Here is a 20,184-nt window from a genome sequence, read left to right on the forward strand (position 1 = left end):
CCGGGTGGTGCAGTGCTACATACATGCTAGTATGCAGCTAGAATAGCTTAGATAAATTGTTGGTAGAAGTGAAAATGTGTGTATGCAATGCAATGGACCTGGGTGCATTATCGCCTCATTTTCAGTGTACCCCAATTCACTAAAAACCCTGATCAACAGAATACTAAAAATAAGTAAATAAGTGTGAATAATAATAATAAGTGCAAATAATAATAATACATTTTATTATTATTATTATTATTATTATTATTATTATTATTATTATTATTATTATTATTATTATTATTATTATTGTGTGTGGTGTATCCTGGTTAGACCTATAATATGAACTGTTGACTTTCACTGAGCAGAGGTAATGAATAAGGATAAAAAGCCATATATATGTTTGCCTTGTCTTTATTTTAAATCTTATTCTCAACAGACCTCATTTCTGAGATTTCATCAGTGTTTAATTGTGTCCCAGAGGCATACGTGTAAGTTTTACTGCTGGATAATTGCAGTATAGTCATTCCTCACAAGGCCTTTAATTATAACATCATGCCAAAGATTAAAAAAATACTGACAGACAAATCCTATTTAAGTGCTCAAAAAATTGCGAAAGAGTCAGCAAAGTCAGAGCCAAGTGGTGCACAGTGTTTTGACCAAGGCAATTTACTTGATCAAGAGTCAAGTAAGTTGAATTTAAATGTATTACAGGAATACAAAATAAAAGAATGTGTCTTTAGTTGTTGTTTTAGGTGGACAGACGTTCCAAACCCCATTATGGTACTAATCCACTTGAAGCTAGTAGGAGTTAATTAGAATTCTGTCCTTACAGAGGCAACAGGATTGGCCTAAAATCTGTTGAGCAGAGTTGTTAGGACCCAGGCTGCAGCACTCTGAACAAATCAGAGGTGGGAAGTAATGAAGTACAAATACTTTGTTACTGTACTTAAGTAGATTTTTCTGGTATCAGTACTTTAATTCACTATTTATTTTTGGACAACTTTTTACTTTTGCTCATTAAATTTGTACACAAATATCTGTATTTTCTACTTCTTACATTTTCAAACCAGGCTTGTTACTTTAGTTTTAATCTATTTGGTGACATGATCAATATTTTTTCTTCTCATTGTGGGCCATTTTCAGCCCATCAACCTATTTCTTGTCATTGAGTGGATTTTTCAACCTACCACTGGTTTATCATTTCCTAGCCCTTACACACCACAGAGTAGGCTTGTGTTTTTTTTACTTGAGTGAAGGATGTGTGTACTTTTGCCATCTCTGGAACAAACTGCAACCTATTCATTAGCTTATTTTTCAATCCAGTAAACAATTAATGAACAGCATTCTTCCTACTTAATCAACTTGTTAGAATCCATCTTCTTCTTGTTCTTCTTTCTTCTTTCCCACCGTTAGGAGTCACTACAGCAGATCATCCGTCTCCAAACCACCCTGTCCTCTACATCTGCCACTTTCAAATTAACCACCTGAATTACTTCCTACACCACACCCATAAACCTCCTTCATGGGCTTCCTCTTTTCCTCCTGCTTGGCAACTCCATCCTCAGTATTCTTCTACCGATATACCCCATGTCCCTCATCTGCGCATGACTAAACCATCTCAATCTAACCTCTCTTACCTTGTTTGTAAAACATCTTACATGCACGGTTTTTCGAATAAACAGAGACTCCTGTCTGACCTCAGCCTTGTCTGTCAACCTGTCTATCACCACTCCAAACAAAAAAGGGCTCAGAGCTGATCCTTGATGCAATCCAACCTTCACCTTGAACCAGTCTGTCATTCCTATTGCACAATTCACTGCTGGCACACTGTCCTCATATGTGTCCTGCACCACCCGCACATACTTCTCTGACACACCTAACTTTCTCATACAATACAACAACACCCTGTTGTACGCTTTCTCTAAATCCACAAACACACAATGCAGCTCCTTCTGATCTTCTCTATACTTCTCCAACATTCTCAAAGCAAATATTGCATTTGTAGTGCTTTTTCTTGGCATGAAACCACACTATACTGACAGTATCCATATTATAATAGGTTGTTAGAATCCATGTAAAAGAGATTTATTAAATGTACAATTCACAATTTCACACAATCCACACAGCTTTCTAAGCTCCTGGTATAGTGTCCATGTGGTGTAAAATATGGGATAAAATGGACGTCCCAATTACACATACAGTAAAGCATAAGAATTCAAGCTAGGTTGCAGAATTTAAGCCTGGTAGAAGCTGAAGCTGGTCATCATCTATATAGTCAGTGTTATCGAATTAACAAGTTTGTATGCTAATGAGTTTAAATAAAATGTTTGTATATACAACATAACTTCTTGAAAGATAAGAATTACTACCGTTTATGCTCTGCATAGTCATGTTGAATTTTTGTTTCGATTAATTGACACTGGGTAAATCAAGTGGGCTCAAAATTGAGAAGACAATTGAGGGGTAGGATTTTGAATTGTGTCTTTTCCTAGTTAAAGTTTACAAGTTGTGTATTCAAGCTGAACACAGAATTTTTTATCAAGTGTTACAAATAATTTCTAACCCAGCAATTAAAATGATATACATTAAGACCATTTGCTGACCGTCCAATACACTTTTCAAATCTTTCTAATAGTGTAGAATAATAGTAATTATCATTCTACAATAGTGAACAACATCCTTGTGTCACAGTATAGTTTGCAATGAAACAAATCATTTGAAATTCAAGACTGCTTTCCAGTAGAGTTTCACTGTGTGATAATAATAAGAGGCAATTATGCGTGGAAACATAATGCGCTCAGAGCTGTATTCAGTTTGAGTTTCTAACTGAGGGAGAACATGCAGCTGCTTTAGTTTTATGGAGATTGAAGAGAGGCTACTCAGTACATGGTACAAATCACATTATCTGTAGTTTAGTTGTTTATACAGCCATACGATTTACTTTATAGTCTTTATTACATGGTTATTTACAGAGATGTGCATAAATATTATGTGGTGATAGATACACTATATGAACAAACATTTGTGGACACCTGATCACAAGATTATGTGCTTTTTGGACATCATATTCCATATTTACTTCCACACTCCACTAGATATTGACGTTTGGTTGTGGAGATTTGTGCTCCTTTATCCACAAGGGCATTAATAAAGTTGGGTATTGATGTAGGGTGAGGGGGCCTGGGGTGCAGTCATTGTTCAATTCATCCCAAAGGTGTTTAATAGGGTAGAGGTCAGAACTGTATAGCAGGTCATTCAAGATCTTCCACTCTAACCCATGTAAACCATATCTTCATGGAGCTGGTTTTGTGCACAGGGGCACTGTCATGCTGGAACTGGTTTCGGGTTCAAGTAAAAGGAAAATGTTATGCTACAGCATTAAAAGACATCCTATACAACCACATGTGACTGAAAAATATGCATATCTCTAGCATTGTTTAAATATATCACTGCGATGACTATCAAAATATTCTTCCTTGCTGATAAAAGTAGAAACCATCACAGAAAATTCAAATGGCTAGTAGATAATTAGCTGTTAACCATTAAAACCATTGCCAAACATTTCATAGTGAGTTTTTGTACACAATTAAATTATTATCAAACAAAAAACTGTTGTCCAAATCGTCCCTTACTTGTGTCTAGTTAATAAAAGAGATGATCTCCAACCCCAACTCCAAAAAAGGGGAGACTGTGTAAAAGTACAAATAAAAAAAAGGAATACAATGATTTGCATATATAAAATTTATTTATTTGCATATAAACCCATATTTTATTTATTCACAATAGAACACATAAATATTGAAACTGAGGAAATGTGTCATTTTGAAAAAAATAAATAAGGTAATTTTGGTCACTGCATGTTTACCACTGTGTAGCATTATGTCTTCTTTTAAAAACAGTTCATATATGTCTAGCAACTGACATATTACTGCAGCAACAGGGGTTTTGGGAGAAGAATGTTGTCCCAGTCATGTCTAATACAAGATTATAGCATCTTAACAGTCCTGGGCCTTCTTTGTCATATTTTCTGTTTCATGATTTGTTAAATGGATTTAAGTGGTAAAAGGTCTGGACTGCAGACAGGACAGTTTAGCACCCATTTTACTACTGTATGTAGCCATGCTGTTATATTAGATGTAGTGTGCGAGGTAGCATTGTCTTGCTTGCTGAAATATGCAAGTTCTACACTAAAAAAGACATCTGAATAGAAGCATCTGTTGCTATAAAACCCATATATACTTTTCAACATTGATAGTAAATTTCCAGATGTGAAAACTGCCCATTCCATAAGCACAATGGAAAACACCCCTAAAATGAGCACTGATAGCAGCCGGATGGTCTCTCTCTTATATAGTCTAAAGAGCGTGGTGTCCATGGTTTCCAAAAGAAATGTAAAATCTCAATTCTGACCACAGTTTTACACTTTACGTAAGTTCAGTTTAAATGAATGTTGGCCCAGAAAATGCAGCAGTGTTTGTGGATCATGTTCACAAATGGTTTCTTTATTGCATTATAGAGCGCTAACCTGTATTCGTGGATGACGCAGCAAACTGTGTTCACAGACAATGATTTCTGGTAGTGTTTCAAAGCCAGCACAAAGATTTCCATTACAGAATCATGCGTGATTTTAATGCACTGAGGGCGTAAATATTTAAAGGTTTCCAATATAGATTTTTGCCCTTGTGTCTTAATATTCTTACTATATTCTTAGAACGTATTAAAGCAGTTATTTGCAGACCGGTCAACCTCTGCTCATCTTTACAACTTATCTTTATTTTCAGAGAGACATTCTAAAATACTCTTTTATACCAGTCATGTTACTGATCTGTTGTATAGTTTTATAGTTTGTATAGTATAGTTTTTTGTATAGTATAGTCTTTGTATAGTTTTTATTTATGTCTGTACTTTGAGAGTCACTAACAGCTGGAACCAAATTCCTTGTGTGTGTCAACACACTTAGGCAATAAACCTGATTCTGATTCTGATTCTGTTGCCAATTAAGCTTATTAGTTGCAAAATGTTCATTTATCTGCTTCTTTTTATTAACACTTACTTTTCCTAAAGCCTTTTGTTTCCCCTGTTCCAACTTTTTTGAGATTTATTTTGTTGTTTTTTTAATGCTGAATTTTTAATTAGGGTTCAAGATATTCTAATGGTCTTTAATGGAATCCACTAGACATAACATGCCAGCAATAGAGGGCAACAAATTACCAGTATAGATCAAATACATCACTTATAACATTTAGCTGGATAGCTAGACCATTATTATTATTATTTTTTATTAAAACAAATACAAATCCAACAACAACCATTAAAGCTATTACAACTTACCTTCTCTGAGGTTTTTGTTGTTGTTGTTGTAGTTGTTGTTGTTGTTGTTGTTGTTGTTGCTGTTTACAGGTTATCATTTATTTGCTTGCATTTCCAATGCTGAATAATGTTTATAATCCTCTACACGAAAAAACTAAAAAAACAGCTGCAGGAAAATTGCTCAGGTTTCACAGACTTTTTTACATGTAGGCAGGTGGTCACATTATTGCAAGATTTCTTGGTATAAAAAAGAATAGACACTAATCTCTTTCTATCTTCCCGTAATGACTCTAACGAATGTAAATAATGGTGTGAGGAGCAGACAGTGTTGTTACAAGAGGGAGGTTTCCCAAACCTGCATAATGTGATGTGACTTAGTATTTTGGTGCCAAAAGACATCATTCACACCTATAGCAGAGCTGAAACAGACAGACCCTATGAAGGTGCAACAAAAATTTCTTTTTTTTATTACAATTTTCAGTAACACTGACATACAATGTTCTTGTAATGCAGTTAATTTGTTGCTACACTACTTGGTAATTTTACAACAATAGTTTTGCTACACAACACTGTTTTGTTTTTACTGAACTCTGTATCTATTGTTCTGCGTGTTTAGTGGTTAATTCTGTAGTCTCTCACAATTCTATCACACTGTTGTATAATTTATGCAGTCTTGTGTAAATACCTACTTCACTGTCATGTTTTGCAAGGCAGCCATGTGTTGCATGGTGCTGGAGAGAAAAACAATTGTTGCAATGTACTTATGTATATACTTCATATACAGCATATACAAGAATGCCAATATAAACCCACTTGAGTTTTCAATATTTTCAAAGAATACTATGATATGATTTTCAGGGCAAGTGGTGGACTGAGTGTTACTACTACTAAAAGCCATTTTATTTTAATAAAAAAAGTGTGAGAGGCAGACCATTAAATCTTGTAGACACAGGGGAAAGGCTTAATACTTGACCTTGAGTTGATTATTTTGTTAAAACAATAAAGAGGAGCTGAGGATTTCATGGTGTTAATGTTGAAACCTGTAGAATAGAGGGTGGTGGGGGTTGTGTATAAATAGTGGTCAACAGAAACCAGCAGTGTATACAAGGCAGCAATACAGGTGTTGAGAGGTGATCTCATTCACACTGCATATGGAATGGTTGTGTGGTGCTAAAGTGACACAGACGTGTTAAATTTGAGGAGGGCAAGTAGGAGGCTGCCTGTTGTTCCTCACAAAAGGGGTTAAGTGTCAACACACATACTCACATAAGCAAATGCATGCAGTACACATTACTTCTGATTCACATTACTTTTCAAGAGATCCTTTTTTTTTTTTTTTTTTTTTTTTTAAACTTTTATTAGGTTTTTATATTTAAATGTATTTCAGTTTTGACTTCTCCAGCTCTTCTTTTCTTACTCCTTTTAGTTTATTTATATTTTCCCAATGTCATGAATAAAGTGATCTATCCATCTGTCTACCTACAAATCCATCTGTGCTAAAGTTAAACTATCTATCTATCTATCTATCTATCTATCTATCTATCTATCTATCTATCTATCTATCTATCTATCTATCTATCTATCTATCTATCTATCTATCTATCTATCTATCTAGATGTCTGCCATATAATCAGTAACACTTACTCAGTGATTAAGGCTCTGGGTTACTGATCAGAAGGTCAGGGGTTCACGCTGCCAGGCTTGGGCCCTTTGAGCAAGGCCCTTACCCCTCTGTGCTCCAGGATTGCTGTATCATAGCCGACCCTCTGCTCTAAATCCAGCTTCCTAACATCACTGGGATATGCAGCGAAAGAATTTCACGGTGCTGTAAGGTACATGTGACATGTAAAAAAATGTTATCCTTTATCCTTTCATGACCAATACCTTTCTAGTCAGGAGGTTTAGTCTTAAAATACTAAATCAATGATATAAATGTGTGAGTAAAATAAAATAAGTAAATATAATAAATGTGGCTAATTTTTGGATCGAGTTTTGACTAGCAGGACATGAACACACAGATCATTAAAACAGCAAAAGGTGGGATCATGAGGGCATTCATATTCATCTTGCAGCCAGAGTTACTGTCTGATCCAGGCTCTTATATATTACTTATCAACATTTAAAAAATAATCTAAAATTATGTTTCTGTACAATTTCCAGACCGTAGTTCTTGAGTGAGCGATTGTCATATTATTGTTAATGAAGCCAAGGGAACAAGCACCACGTGATCAGTTTATATACGGGAGGCGGAGTCGAGACGCGCCGTGGCCCCACCAAATTTCTGCTGTTAAGAGCGGAGAGAGACGCGTCCTGCTTCATTCAGTAAGCGGCTCTGCGTATGTTATCATAAACGCCTCGGTGCTCGGAGTCAAGGCGGCGATCATCCCCGGGATTACTACCGAAGCATAACATCAGGAAGGACTAAAGCTTGCTTAGAAACAGCGCTTTTGACACTTTGTTATTGGACATAGCTTGGACAAACATTCAACAGGTTAGTAGACTCGGGCTTGTTGGAAGGCGTTAGGGACGATTACGGCTTCTCTGGTTTCGGCAACCCTATTATTCTTCTTCTTTCGGCTTCTCCCATTAGGGGTCGCCATTGCGTATTTAAAAAAAAAGAACCGTATTTAAAGTAGTCGTTTTTTGATCGTTTATTTGACTTTTTTGTTGAGTTTTACATGCATGGTGATATGAATTGCATGATGTGTCTCAGCCGGAATGTGTAATAAATGTGCCGCGGTGGTCGTTCGGATTATTTTCACAGTATTTCCGACCTGATGATGGTCGCCTGATGAGTCACTACAACAAACCCCAAACACAAAAAAATAAGAAATTTAGGAAAAACGACGCTTCTATGAAAAATCCTTGATGAAATGAGACTTAATGCTTTTTTTTCTTGCTTATTTTGCAGAGCGCAATGTGTGATCTCAGTATGGACCAAGTGACCCCTCTGTCAACGGGTTATCGATGCCTGAAGGTACGGACCACATGGCTTGGTTTTCTTTCAAGATTTCGGAAACTCTCTCTCTGTGTGCATATGAAGTGAATTCACACTTCTGATAAATCATTGAACGGATCAGATGTGTCCTCATCAGATATAACGATTCGTCTGGACTGTCATTTCCGCATTTATAATTTTATTATTGATAAATCAAATCTTCACTCATGGAGGATAAGGAGCAAATGCAAAATAACGAGTGTATGAAGCTTAGTTTGGCCGCTGAACAGTAGGTCTAATCTAATCTTAATCTAATCTAAAGGGAACAGGACAGGTTTTAATATGATTCTGAAGTGTAGCGCTTCTGCGTCCTGATTGGACGCTCTGCCCACGCGCAGCCTGACTGACACGGAACAGGAAACCCAAATATGGTCCGTCAGTCTGTTCACGCTTGTGTAATGATATCTGTGTGAAAAGGGAGTGCCCTCTGGGCTGTTTCCTATTTGTGTGTTATCGGTGCATACCATACCTGTATGACTTGCAGCAGACATTGTGAAGTTCAAAGATTCATTGCTTTTTATTGCTTTTTGTTATTGATTCTACAGTAAAAATAATTTTTGAACCCACTTCGAACCCAAATAGCTTGACAACATGATAGACCTTTAGTGTGGTACAGCAATAATGTGGCACTCAATCATGTTCATAAAGCAATGCTTATTATTGTTATTTTTATTTTTTACAGAGGCAGGTAGCTTTGGAGCTATTCGAAGACCCTATGTCTCTCTTTTCTGGGTTTTACCCATTAGTGCAGCAGGAGCAGGCGGCTCAGGAAGTCCCGTCAGGTTTCGACTGTGCTCCACAAGGTAGGAGACCAAAGAATCTTAGGAGAAGATAATATTGACAGTATTATGCTGTATACAGGATTCAATTACACTAAGAAGTATCCATGAATGGTGCTGTGCACAATCTGTTAAAAATAAATTAGTAAAATTTTAAAATGAAAATGACAACCTAAAGATGTTTTATTGTGACTTGTGATTTGTTTATTCATATCTTTCATCTCATGATTTTTCAGACCTAGGACCATGCTCTGTACCACTTTTGACTCCCTGCAGCAAAGCAGTGATGAGCCAGGCTCTAAAAGACAGTTTCAATGGTTTCAGGAAAGTCCAATGCATCTGGGGCATCTCTAACAGTGAGTCACTCTTGGGTTACTAAAACTGTTTAGGCGTAATAAAAAGTGAAAGACGAAAGATGTAACGAACTCCATTCACTCCATGTTAACGTTTTGCACTTCTGTATTTGTCTATTAGACCCCAGGAAATGGAACAAGCAGCATGTCCAACAGTGGCTGCACTGGGTTTCTGATGAGTTCAGCCTCACCAATGTGAACTTCTTCAAGTTCGATATGAGCGGCCAGGAGTTGTGTGACCTGGGGAAAGATGGTTTCTTGGATCTAGCTCCAGATTTCGTGGGCGATATTCTTTGGGAGCATCTTGAACAGATGATGAGAGGTAAAGACTCTTCTCTTGCAAAAAGTATTATCAACTGAAAATAGTAGATTCCTTTTCAAATAGGTGATTAAGATATATTTCAGTACTACATGGTGATTTCTCAAACTGCTATAAGATAATTTTATTTTTAATATTTATTAATGAACATTCTCAGTACACTTTTGTGTTAACATTTAGTCAATAAAATGTTAGCAGAGCCAGAAATTTGAACCCCAGAGCAACCTTTTATAGTGTTTCTCTTTAGTTGAAACAAACTCTAATCGAATGTGTTTTTCTCTTAAGGTTCCAGTGTGGAGGACAAACAGTATGTACTGCAGGCATCAGACAGCACAAGTAGCCTTTTACGGGAGCTATTTGAGGCCCCAGATAGTTCTGCCCCTCTGATATCTGGGCCAGACTTCTCCATGTTCCCCAAACCTCAGCTGAGTACGGTGAATGTTAGTTGCATCAGCCAGGAATTCCCGAATGGCAAAGCCCAGTCACGCTTTAACACACACTGTGAGTCTAATAAACTGTGTCCTTAAATCAACCAGTCTGCTTACACCCTATAAGATCATTATGATGGCTATATTAAAAATGTTCTAACTGGTGTGTTTCATCCTACAGTCTCATCCCATGAGCAGACCTCTATTGAGAGTGTGGACAGTGTGGAGGGATCTGAGCGTGTCCTGCACTCATGGGGCAGTCAGTCATCCTTGGCCGACACCCAGCGTGTGCCATCTTATGACAGTTTTGATGACGAGTACAGCGCAGTGCCGCTGAGCCTGGGCAAACAGGGCCGGTCCTTCAAAGACTATGTACAGGAGAGAAACGAGCCGCTGGAGCAGGGCAAGCCTGTCATTCCTGCTGCAGTGCTTGCTGGATTCACCGGTGAGTGATAAATTTGTGTCTTTCATTAAATCTTGAATGTTTTCTTTACTTTCTGTCTCTGATTAAACCCATGCTGTTCCTGTGTTGCTCTTCATAGGAAGTGGCCCTATCCAGCTGTGGCAGTTTCTGCTGGAGCTGCTGACTGATACAACCTGCCAGGGCATCATTAGCTGGACTGGAGATGGCTGGGAGTTCAAACTCACCGACCCTGATGAGGTACGAGAGTTAGCACAAAGGTTTTTACTTAATCAGATTAATATGTATACCTAGTTCTATGCTAAAAAATATTCGATTCTAACATTTTGTGATCTGCAGGTGGCGCGTCGCTGGGGCCGCCGCAAGAACAAGCCCAAGATGAACTACGAGAAGCTCAGCCGTGGCCTTCGCTACTACTATGACAAGAACATTATCCACAAAACAGCTGGCAAGCGCTACGTGTACCGCTTTGTTTGTGACCTGCAGAACCTCCTGGGCTACGCCGCTGAAGAGTTGCACGGCATGCTGGGAGTTCAGCCTGACACTGAGGACTGAACTAAGCAAATGCCTCTAGGAGGTGTGTTTAATAGAGAAGGGGAAGTGCCCCATGTTGTCCACTGCTACAGTCGGGCTCTTTAAAGTTCCTTGTCCTGAATGACGGAGCTGCATTTGAAGCCTCTGCACCACTCTGTGCCATTTTCTCGGCTTTGTCTGGAGCACAACACGGCTCTGGATCTTTACGATTGCCACATTTGAGTGAGACAGAACTTCTGCAAAATGACAGTTTCATCCTTTATAAGCTACACAGATATGAAATTCTCTTTAAAAAAAAACGCTGTGCTATTTTTCTACCAGCAGAGCTGATTGTTCAGAGTTTGTCAGGAATGTGTTTAGGCTAAACGAGAACAGTATGGAGAGGCTTTTACAGAATATTTTTATGTTGGCAGAGCAAACAGAGTGCCTGGGTAGCACACTGTATTGAGACTGTTGTTTATATAACAAATGCTGTTGCCTTTACAGAATTGCTAAGTGCTTTAAATGCCAGTCTTGCACGTTTCCTCTGTTACTAGCGAGGCATCGCGCATATCAGCCAAGTACAAAACAGTAGGTCTGTGCATGTGGTGTGGTTTTTTTGTTTGTTTGTTTGTTTTTTGTCTTTTGCAGTTTTACGCAGATCTTTATTTTGAATAGACCATGATTGTAAATAAAATAGTCTAATTTATTTAAATGCTTTTGATTGCAGTTGCTTGACTGGGCACATTTTGTATCCGGGTACATTGTTTTGTTTTTTGTTTTTTGCAAAGGCCAAAGTGACATACCAGTGTCAGAATTTAATTTTATTACAGATTGTCAATAATCTTGCATTAAGGTTCATTGGTAGACAAAACACCAGTAAAATTTGTCTACAAGGATTTATATCAGAGTTTGAAACAGCAACAGAATGTTTTCTTTTTTAAATATATATTAAACTGTATTGTACCTTCTATCAACATCTGTTATTTGCTATAAGCTTTATTTATCTTTTTTATGTCAGTATTTATTTATTGAAATCAAAGCCATATAGGCACTCAGAGGATTCTACAACTCTTGATTTTTTTATATATTTTTGTTGTTGTTAGTTTTCATATGTACATAGTATTTTGATAACTACAATTGTGTTGGATGTATTTAATTACTGCTCTTACCATTACTGGATATTAACTGGAAAAGGGAAATGATATGATAGGATCATATAATGACAGATTTGAAAATGTAAACAGTCATGAAGGGGCTCATGTCCCAATCTTAACTATACACAAGGTATGTATGTTTATACAAAGGCGAACTGAAGATGTGTTGCTATTTGAACTTGTTTTGTGAAACTGTTTAACCATAAACAAATATTCTTGTCTTTGTATGTTTATAAAATTATTTTTCTACATAAACCCTTTGTGTTATATTGTTTTGCAATATTTTATGGGTTGTGCACTTTTCTGGTACAATGTGTCAAAAATAGCATTAGAGAAACAGAGAGTAAAGGAAATAAATAGCAATATGGCGCCACCAGCTCATCGAAATGGTGCAAAATGTAACAGATAAAAAGTTTTTTAAAGATAGGAATTAATCCTAGAGTAATTCTGTATAATAAGTGTGATTATGGGAAAACAGGCAAAGACAGGGATAAACGAGAGACAAAAAAAGAGGCTACCTTCAGTGACCAAATCGGGATGTTGAATGAACAGAGATTGCACCTTACTACTGAACAGAATGTTAATTGGAATAAAACTGTACTTTTTTATTATTATTATTATTATTATTATTATTAATAATTTATTTTTTGGCACAAAGCCTACGGTTGTGTCAGGCTTTACTCACTGATGTAAAAATTACTTTATAGTGCATTCTTGGCAGTCCAAACACATGTATCACTCTGGTGACACTTTTGTGCTGTTGTAAAATAAAATGTTTAAAAACCTTTACATTTGTGCCTGTTGTTTAAAGCTTCCTTTGTTTTGAATATTAAACTGGGTTCAGAAAGTATTATAAACTTTCCTCTTTTTTTTTACATGCACGATTTATTGTGTTATAGACTTTATTTTATGGTAGTACTCAAATGGCAAAAGTACACACATCTTTTACTCAAATAGAAGCACAGATACTTATGTTTTAATGGACTCTGGTAAAAGTTGAAGTACTGACTATACTTTTTCACTTTGACATGTACTTAAGTAAAAAGTAGCCATTACCAGACCTCATCATATTAATATATTAATATAAAAGAATGGATTTTAAATGAAGATTATATCGATGCATTTACTTGTCACATATACATTACGGCACAGTACAATTATTTATTTGCATATCAAAGTGATGTTAAGAAGCTGGGGTCAGAGATGATACTGTGCTCCTGGATCACAGGTTAAGGGCCTTCTGCAAGGGCCCAACAGTGGCAGCATGGCAATATTGGGGCTTGAATCCTCAACCTTCCAATCAGCAACCCAGAGCTTTAACCACTGAGCTAACACACCCTTAATAATACCAAATGAAATATAATAAATATTGAAAAGATAGAAGCGACTATGAATATATTTGTATGTAGAATTACATCTGTGTTTTCTTGTACTGGATCATTTCTCATTTCTCCCAAACAGCAATGGGTCTTACACTTAACATAACACAATCTTCAACTCATCCAAACACATGCAAGCTAGGAGAAGGTGCAAGTGAATGCTTGACACAAGTGCACAGTCAGTGTTATGAATATCGCATGTAGTGAGTGATCCATGCTTTAGGAGTTTTGGGGTGTGTGTGTGTGTGTGTGTGTGTGTGTGTGTGTGTGTGTGTGTGTGTGTGTGTGTGTGTGTGTGTGTGTGTGTGTCTCAATACTGAAAGAAACCACCTGATGTAATCCCTGTTCTGTTACATTAAGCACCATCTGTCACATGAAATCATCACTAAATAGTCAAATAAAATGCAAATGAATGCAATGAATATCTACAACATGCTTTATACTGATTGATGTGATTAATGTTTCAACTCAAACCCAATAGCCCTAGACACCATGCCAGAAATACTAGCAGGTTTACTAGCAAGCTATCTATTATTAAGCTGTTATAATGCGTTATTAAACTAAGCAGCTAAGTCTCCTGCCAAGGCAAAGCATTATACCACTTGATTTATACCAAACACTAAAGCCAGTGAATATGCGCTATATGTGTGTTTTTTTTATTTCAGCAGTAATTTATAATAGCTAGGATGTAACAATACAGCAGTGCAGTGATTGATAGGTAAAATATTGACAGTAAGTGTTATTGACAGACAAAAAAACTAACATTAAGCTATGCTCATGACCCATAACAAAAGCTGAAGGCCTTAACAGAGAACACCTCCAATTGAAGAAAAGCTCTGTCCTTTAGTTCTTTTTATTTTATTTTAAAGCTCTCCCTCTCCCTCTATCTCTCACTCACTCACACACACACACACACACACACACACACACACACACACACACACACACACACACACACACACACTTCATTTTTGATTCAGCAGCCCCATGTGCACTATTCAGGATTAATAAATGCTGTTCAGCTGAAGGACAGGCACATGGAGAGCAGAGCATGTTTGGTGAGAGAGCCTGCAAGCTGAGTTGAAGTAAATATTTTTCCCCAGTGTGTGATCTAAAGCAGTCCATGTACAGCCATTTTATCCGATGATGTAACTATCTGTGGTGAAATGTTTTTCTGTTTCTAGGGATACAGTTGTTCACAGGCATTATGTGTAATCAGACATGGTCCTGTTATGATTTATTTTTCCTTAGCATCATAATTTTTAAAAATGTCAAATCACTGAATTTGCATCACTAATGTATATATGACAGTTATGTATATGTCAGTAAACTTTGTTAACTACAGTAGACATGAAGAAGAAGAAGTAAGATAGCTGTGCTAAATTAAGCCTTATTTCCACAAATTACTTTTGCATGTCTCATAGGTATGGTTTCATGTAAAGGAAAAGCACTACAGATGCAATTTTTGCTTTGAGAATGTTGATGGAGAAGTATAGAGAAGGTCAGAAGGAATTGCATTGTGTGTTTGTGGCTCTAGAGAACAGGACATGTATAAGTAAAGTGTGACAGCAGTGAATTGTGCAGTAGGAATGACAGACTGGCCCAAGGTAGAGGTTGGATTGCATCGAGAATTGAAGACAGTGTTTAAAGACAGTGGCATGGACTAAAAGACAGGAGGTGGAGCTGGAGGTGGCAGAATTGAAGATGCTGATATTTTCATTCGGAGTGATGAAGATGGACAGGATTAAAAATGAGTTTATTAGAGGAACTGCACATGTAGGATGTTTTGGAGACAAGGTGAGGGAGGCACGATTGAGATGGTTTGGACATGTGCAAAGGAGGGACATGGGGTATATCGGTAGGAGAATGCTTAGGATGGAACAGCCAGGAGGGAGGAAGAGAGAAAGCCCAAGGAGGAGGTTTATGAATCTTCTTCTTCTTCTTTCGGCTGCTCCCATTAGGGGTCGCCACAGCGGATCATCTGTCTCCATACCACCCTGTCCTCTACATCTGCCTCTTTTACACCAACTACCTGCATGTACAACTACCTTACCACATCCATGAACCTCCTCCTTGGCCTTCCTCTTTTCCTCCTACCTGGTGGCTCCATCCTCAGCATTCTTCTACCAATATAATTCATGTCCCTCCTCTGCACATGTCTAAACCATCTCAATCTCGCCTCCCTCACCTTGTCTCCAAAACATCCTACATGCGCTGTTCCTCTAATAAACTCATTTCTAATCTTATCCATCCTCGTCACTCCCAACGAAAACCTCAACATCTTCAGCTCTGCTACCTCCTGCTCCACCTCTTGTCTTTTACTCAGTGCCACTGTCTCTAATCCATACAACATCGCAGGTCTCACCACAGCCCTATAAACTTTCCCTTTCATTTTTGCAAATACCCTACTATTATACATCACTCCTGTCACTCTTCTTCACCCACTCCACCCTGCCTGCACTCTTTTCTTCAGTTCTCTAACACACTCTCCATTACTTTGACCCCAGGTACCTGAATTCCTCCATCTTCTCCACCTCTTCTCCCTACAACCGCACAACTCCACTGCCCTCCCTCTCATTCACACACATTTATTCTGTCTTACTTCTACTGAGTTTCATTTCCCTTCTCTCCAGCGCATATCTCCACCTCTCCAGGCTCTTCTCAACCTGCTCCCTACTCTCACAACAAATCACAATACCATCCGCAAACATCATAGTCCAGGGAGACTCCTGTCTGACCTCGTCCGTCAACCTGTCCATCACCACTGCAAACAGGAAAGGGCTCAGATCGGTACCAGCAAACTTCTTCTCCATTCCAAGGAGGAGGTTTATGAATATGGTGAGGAAAGACATGCAGGTAGTTTGTTTGAAAGACGCAGATGTAGAGGACAGGGTGGTATGGAGACTGATGATCCGCTGTGGCGACCCCTAATGGGAGCAGTCAAAAAAAGGAGAAGAAGACTTTTGCATGGGCATCTTGGACTATAAACACAATGAAAAAAAATTTAATGAAAAGTTGTGTCCACTATGTGAAAATGCATGTTATTTTGTTACATAACTTGATAACGCTGCATTCCTTGTATAAAATCTTATATATACTGTATTTATTGATATATACTGTATTTACTCAACATAATGTGACAGTAAATCATATTCTTACTGGATAATTGTTTGAATCTGTTCTTGCTGTCATGTGCAGTTTCATTTTGACTGCTGATTACACACTTTGCATTGTGGTTTTGTTGTTGCAGATGTGCTCAATCTTATACTTGTTTTACATTAAAGATCATTCAGGTCATCTAAAACACAGCAAAGCATTCAGAGCTGCTTTGTTACTGCAGGCACAAAATGTTTAACAGTAGCAACCATTCACATCTCACACCAACCCTCCCACTAAGAATTTAGTGAGTCACAATAACTGCTTCAAAATCTGCCTCAACTTTGCTGTATTAATTTGTGTTATGCTTTGCAGTATGGAGGACTGCTCACTAGGAAGCTTTCCAATTACTGATTCATGTATTAAAGGCCTTGAGTAAATATCTGCTTTCTATGGCATCTGTATTTATGCCTAAGTAGTTTTTTTTTAAGCATCAGGCAATACAATAATTATCTTAAAATGTAGGAATTAATAAATACAACAGACAAAATTAAAGTATCAATATTTGGGTAAAAAATGATAAATGTGCTATTTTCTCCAGTGTTAAATAACAAATAAATGTGTCTCTAGGGTAAATATAAAATTGCAATATTTTTCAAACGTTAATATCGATTCCAGAAAGTGAAAATTTAGGTCAGTAATTTGCTAACTTATTATTAGGTATTAGGTTTATTTTAACATCTCCCTAACTTTTGACACTTGACACTCATCATTTCCCAAGGACAGGAAATGGACATCAATGAATGAAACCTGAAATGAAAATCTGTATGAAATCTGTAGAGCATAGAGATCTACAGTTATTAATTTAATTAGTGTATAATCCTAAAATGCATTATTTTAAAACCATTTAAAACTTAATTGTTATCGATTGATTTGTAGAGGAGTACATGTTCAACATTATTTATTTTTACATATATATTGAATGCAAATTTTGCTCGTAGACGGCAGTGTTCTACCACTAAATGTTATTTTTTTCTTCAAAACTGTTGCACTATGCACTTCCAGTTTCTCAATAATCTTCCACTGAATTGCAAGTTTGGCAAGTAAATAAAGCAAAGTGTATCAGGCAGTGTTTAAGTTAACACAATGGAGCATAGTGTTAGATTCCATGATTATTATACATTGTTAAAAAAAAAAACAGGAAGTGTTTGGGATGTGCATGGAAAATGTTAGCAATCCAATGTGTCATTTCCTCATAACAGTATGGCATTGGTTATCCACCTATGTTAGTGTTTGGGAGATTTGAAATAGAATATTAGCTACATAGGTAAGTGTGATACTGTAAACACGGGGTTACCTGGATAACCATCAGGGTTACCTGGATAACCATCAGGTTTACCTGTCATTTGAAACCACCACCAACATCACAAGAATGTCCAAGTTTCCAAGGAATGCTGGCTGTATAACAGTAAATCCATTATAGTGATTCTAACCATGAATCTCTGTTGATTATCTAGGATTCACAGAACCAGCATCATGCTTAACTACTGATATGTTGTTTTAGAGTTCACACAATTAAGTGTTAAAGTTTATGGAAAATTCTCACTGTGGTAAATGTTAAAGGCCTGCATTCCATACATGCTTTCAAAGCACATTTGTATAACTGAAGTAAACAGTAAATTCATTCAGTATGTGGAATTTTACAGGCTGTTGCTTTTGTGTAATTGCCAGGCTTTAGCAACAAAGTTCACCCCCTGGCTGCTTACTTAAACTGCAAGCTGTTACTTGAGAAAGCACCGTCGGCATGGACATGAACGTCACTGCAGTTTCTCCTCCTCCCGAGCAAGCCGCAGAGTATGCAGACCTGGATTATAGCCAGACTGAGTCAGCGTCTAACACACACACACTCACACACACACACACCCACACACACACACACATACACCCACACACACACACACACACACACACACACACACACACACACACACACACACACACACACACACAATGCCAAGCAAGAAGCCCCTAACAAACTTTTTACAGCCAAAGTCTTGGATTATAAGCAAATAGTAATCCCAACTAAGTGCTCAACACTGACAGATTTCACTAAATTTACCCATATGTACATGGTAGTACTGTCTAATAATAAGATTAGTAAGAATATCCTTACATTTCAAACCATAGGATTTTAACTTGTAGCTATTGAAAAGTACCAGTGATTTTTCTTTTATTTCTCTTCAGTAACCACCTTATGCTGGTCAGCGATCCAGTGGATCCAAAGATTGGGAATAGCAGTAACACATGGATGGGAAACTAGAATACAATAAAAGATCTAGTCCATCACAAGCAACTAGACACATACACATTCACTAAATCCAATCAACTAAATAGCATGTTTGGTATGGACACATGGAGAGAAGATATAGACACTAATCCAAGCACAAGAACCCCAGTACTGTGTAACAGAAATATTTCCCAGTGCAGGCCACCCAGTAATAACTTTCAAATGTAAAAAAAAAAAGTTAAACATTAAAGTTACAAAAACCTAGGACCACGTCTTTTCTTCTAATTGCAAGGCAATAGATTTTGTATGAACTCAAAGATTAACTCTGGCTTTCAATGGAGCCAATTGAATCTTTTTTTGACCTGGCCATTGAAAACATATTTTAACTGTCAGGAAGCTCTCCTGGATGTAATTACACCATGAATTTAAAATGACCATTGATGTCAAGTTGTCATGGAAACTAGTTAAAGGTTTTTTAGGAAACAAGTTGGATGCCTACTTTCACCGTAATAGGTGTTTCTTGCACTGCCAATTTATTCAGTTATAAACTACAACTAGCAGAACAGATTAAACAACTAAAATATTTACATGGTTAGATACAATGGGGTCTTTTTCGCTTGCAACTTAAAAAAGAGCTGAAGTCAGTGAATTACAGAAAAGTATACTCCTTATTGAAAAAGATATATAAAAGTTACAACTTAAATATGGATATAGAAACAACAGACTATATTTATATACCATAGCAACACTGACTAGAACTTAAAAGTGAATAAAGAATACTGTTGTGTTATTAAGAATCTAAGTTTAAATGAGTTAAACACCCCTATAATGGATGCCTGAATACATCACAGCACAGTTGGTACTTGTTAAAGTATGTGCCAAAACAAAGTTTGAAGTGAACCGGCTCTTACTGGAGGCCCAGCCTTTCTGAGGCATTCTTAAGCCTCTCTCGCCCACGCAAGCATTAACTTGTGGGAGGGCTCATATTATACACCTGATCAAAGCAGATTGCTCTGTTTGTTTAACATGGCAGAGCTCCAGCTGTTTTCAAGGCTGAGCAAGACAAAGAAGCAAATGTTTAACCCAGCCTAACAGCAATTTTCTCAGCCTTACCGTAAGAGTGCCTGCCTTTATCTGGAATGGGAGGGATGAGGGTTAG

General features: G+C 37.3%; 1 protein-coding gene and 1 long non-coding RNA gene across 3 annotated transcripts; both read left to right on the top strand.

The window, feature by feature from the left end:
- The first annotated feature begins 7,564 nt into the window (after window positions 1-7,564).
- On the top strand, window positions 7,565-13,052 carry ets2 (v-ets avian erythroblastosis virus E26 oncogene homolog 2). Of its 2 annotated transcripts, XR_014537929.1 has the most exons (10): window positions 7,591-7,786; window positions 8,207-8,272; window positions 8,976-9,096; window positions 9,309-9,428; window positions 9,547-9,747; window positions 10,030-10,245; window positions 10,354-10,617; window positions 10,715-10,833; window positions 10,933-11,735; window positions 11,785-13,052. XR_014537929.1 is itself a non-coding variant. In XM_083569137.1 (9 exons), exons 2-9 carry the CDS (start codon window positions 8,213-8,215, stop codon window positions 11,146-11,148), a joined length of 1,317 nt encoding a protein of 438 aa, XP_083425263.1. In that variant the 5' UTR covers window positions 7,565-7,786; window positions 8,207-8,212; the 3' UTR covers window positions 11,149-13,052. The 2 variants fall into 2 exon arrangements, 1 of the variants encoding a protein (XP_083425263.1); XM_083569137.1 differs by having other exon boundaries at window positions 7,565-7,786; window positions 10,933-13,052.
- A 3,869-nt stretch (window positions 13,053-16,921) lies between these two features.
- LOC310740651 lies at window positions 16,922-20,184 on the top strand. The gene is made up of 3 exons (XR_014537702.1): window positions 16,922-17,045; window positions 18,470-18,622; window positions 18,983-20,184. It is a non-coding gene; the product is annotated as an uncharacterized lncRNA (long non-coding RNA).

The sequence above is a fragment of the Silurus aristotelis genome (assembly GCF_946808225.1).
Source record: "Silurus aristotelis genome assembly, chromosome: 18".
Taxonomy (NCBI): Eukaryota; Metazoa; Chordata; class Actinopteri; order Siluriformes; family Siluridae; genus Silurus; species Silurus aristotelis.

Excerpts from the sequence above, each read along its gene's own strand:
- ets2 (XM_083569137.1), top strand. The coding sequence starts at position 8,213 with ATGTGTGATCTCAGTATGGACCAAGTGACCCCTCTGTCAACGGGTTAT. Across the intron at positions 9,748-10,029 it reads TCTTGAACAGATGATGAGAG|GTTCCAGTGTGGAGGACAAA; the intron begins GTAAAGACTCTT and ends TTTTCTCTTAAG. Across the intron at positions 10,246-10,353 it reads GTCACGCTTTAACACACACT|TCTCATCCCATGAGCAGACC; the intron begins GTGAGTCTAATA and ends TTCATCCTACAG.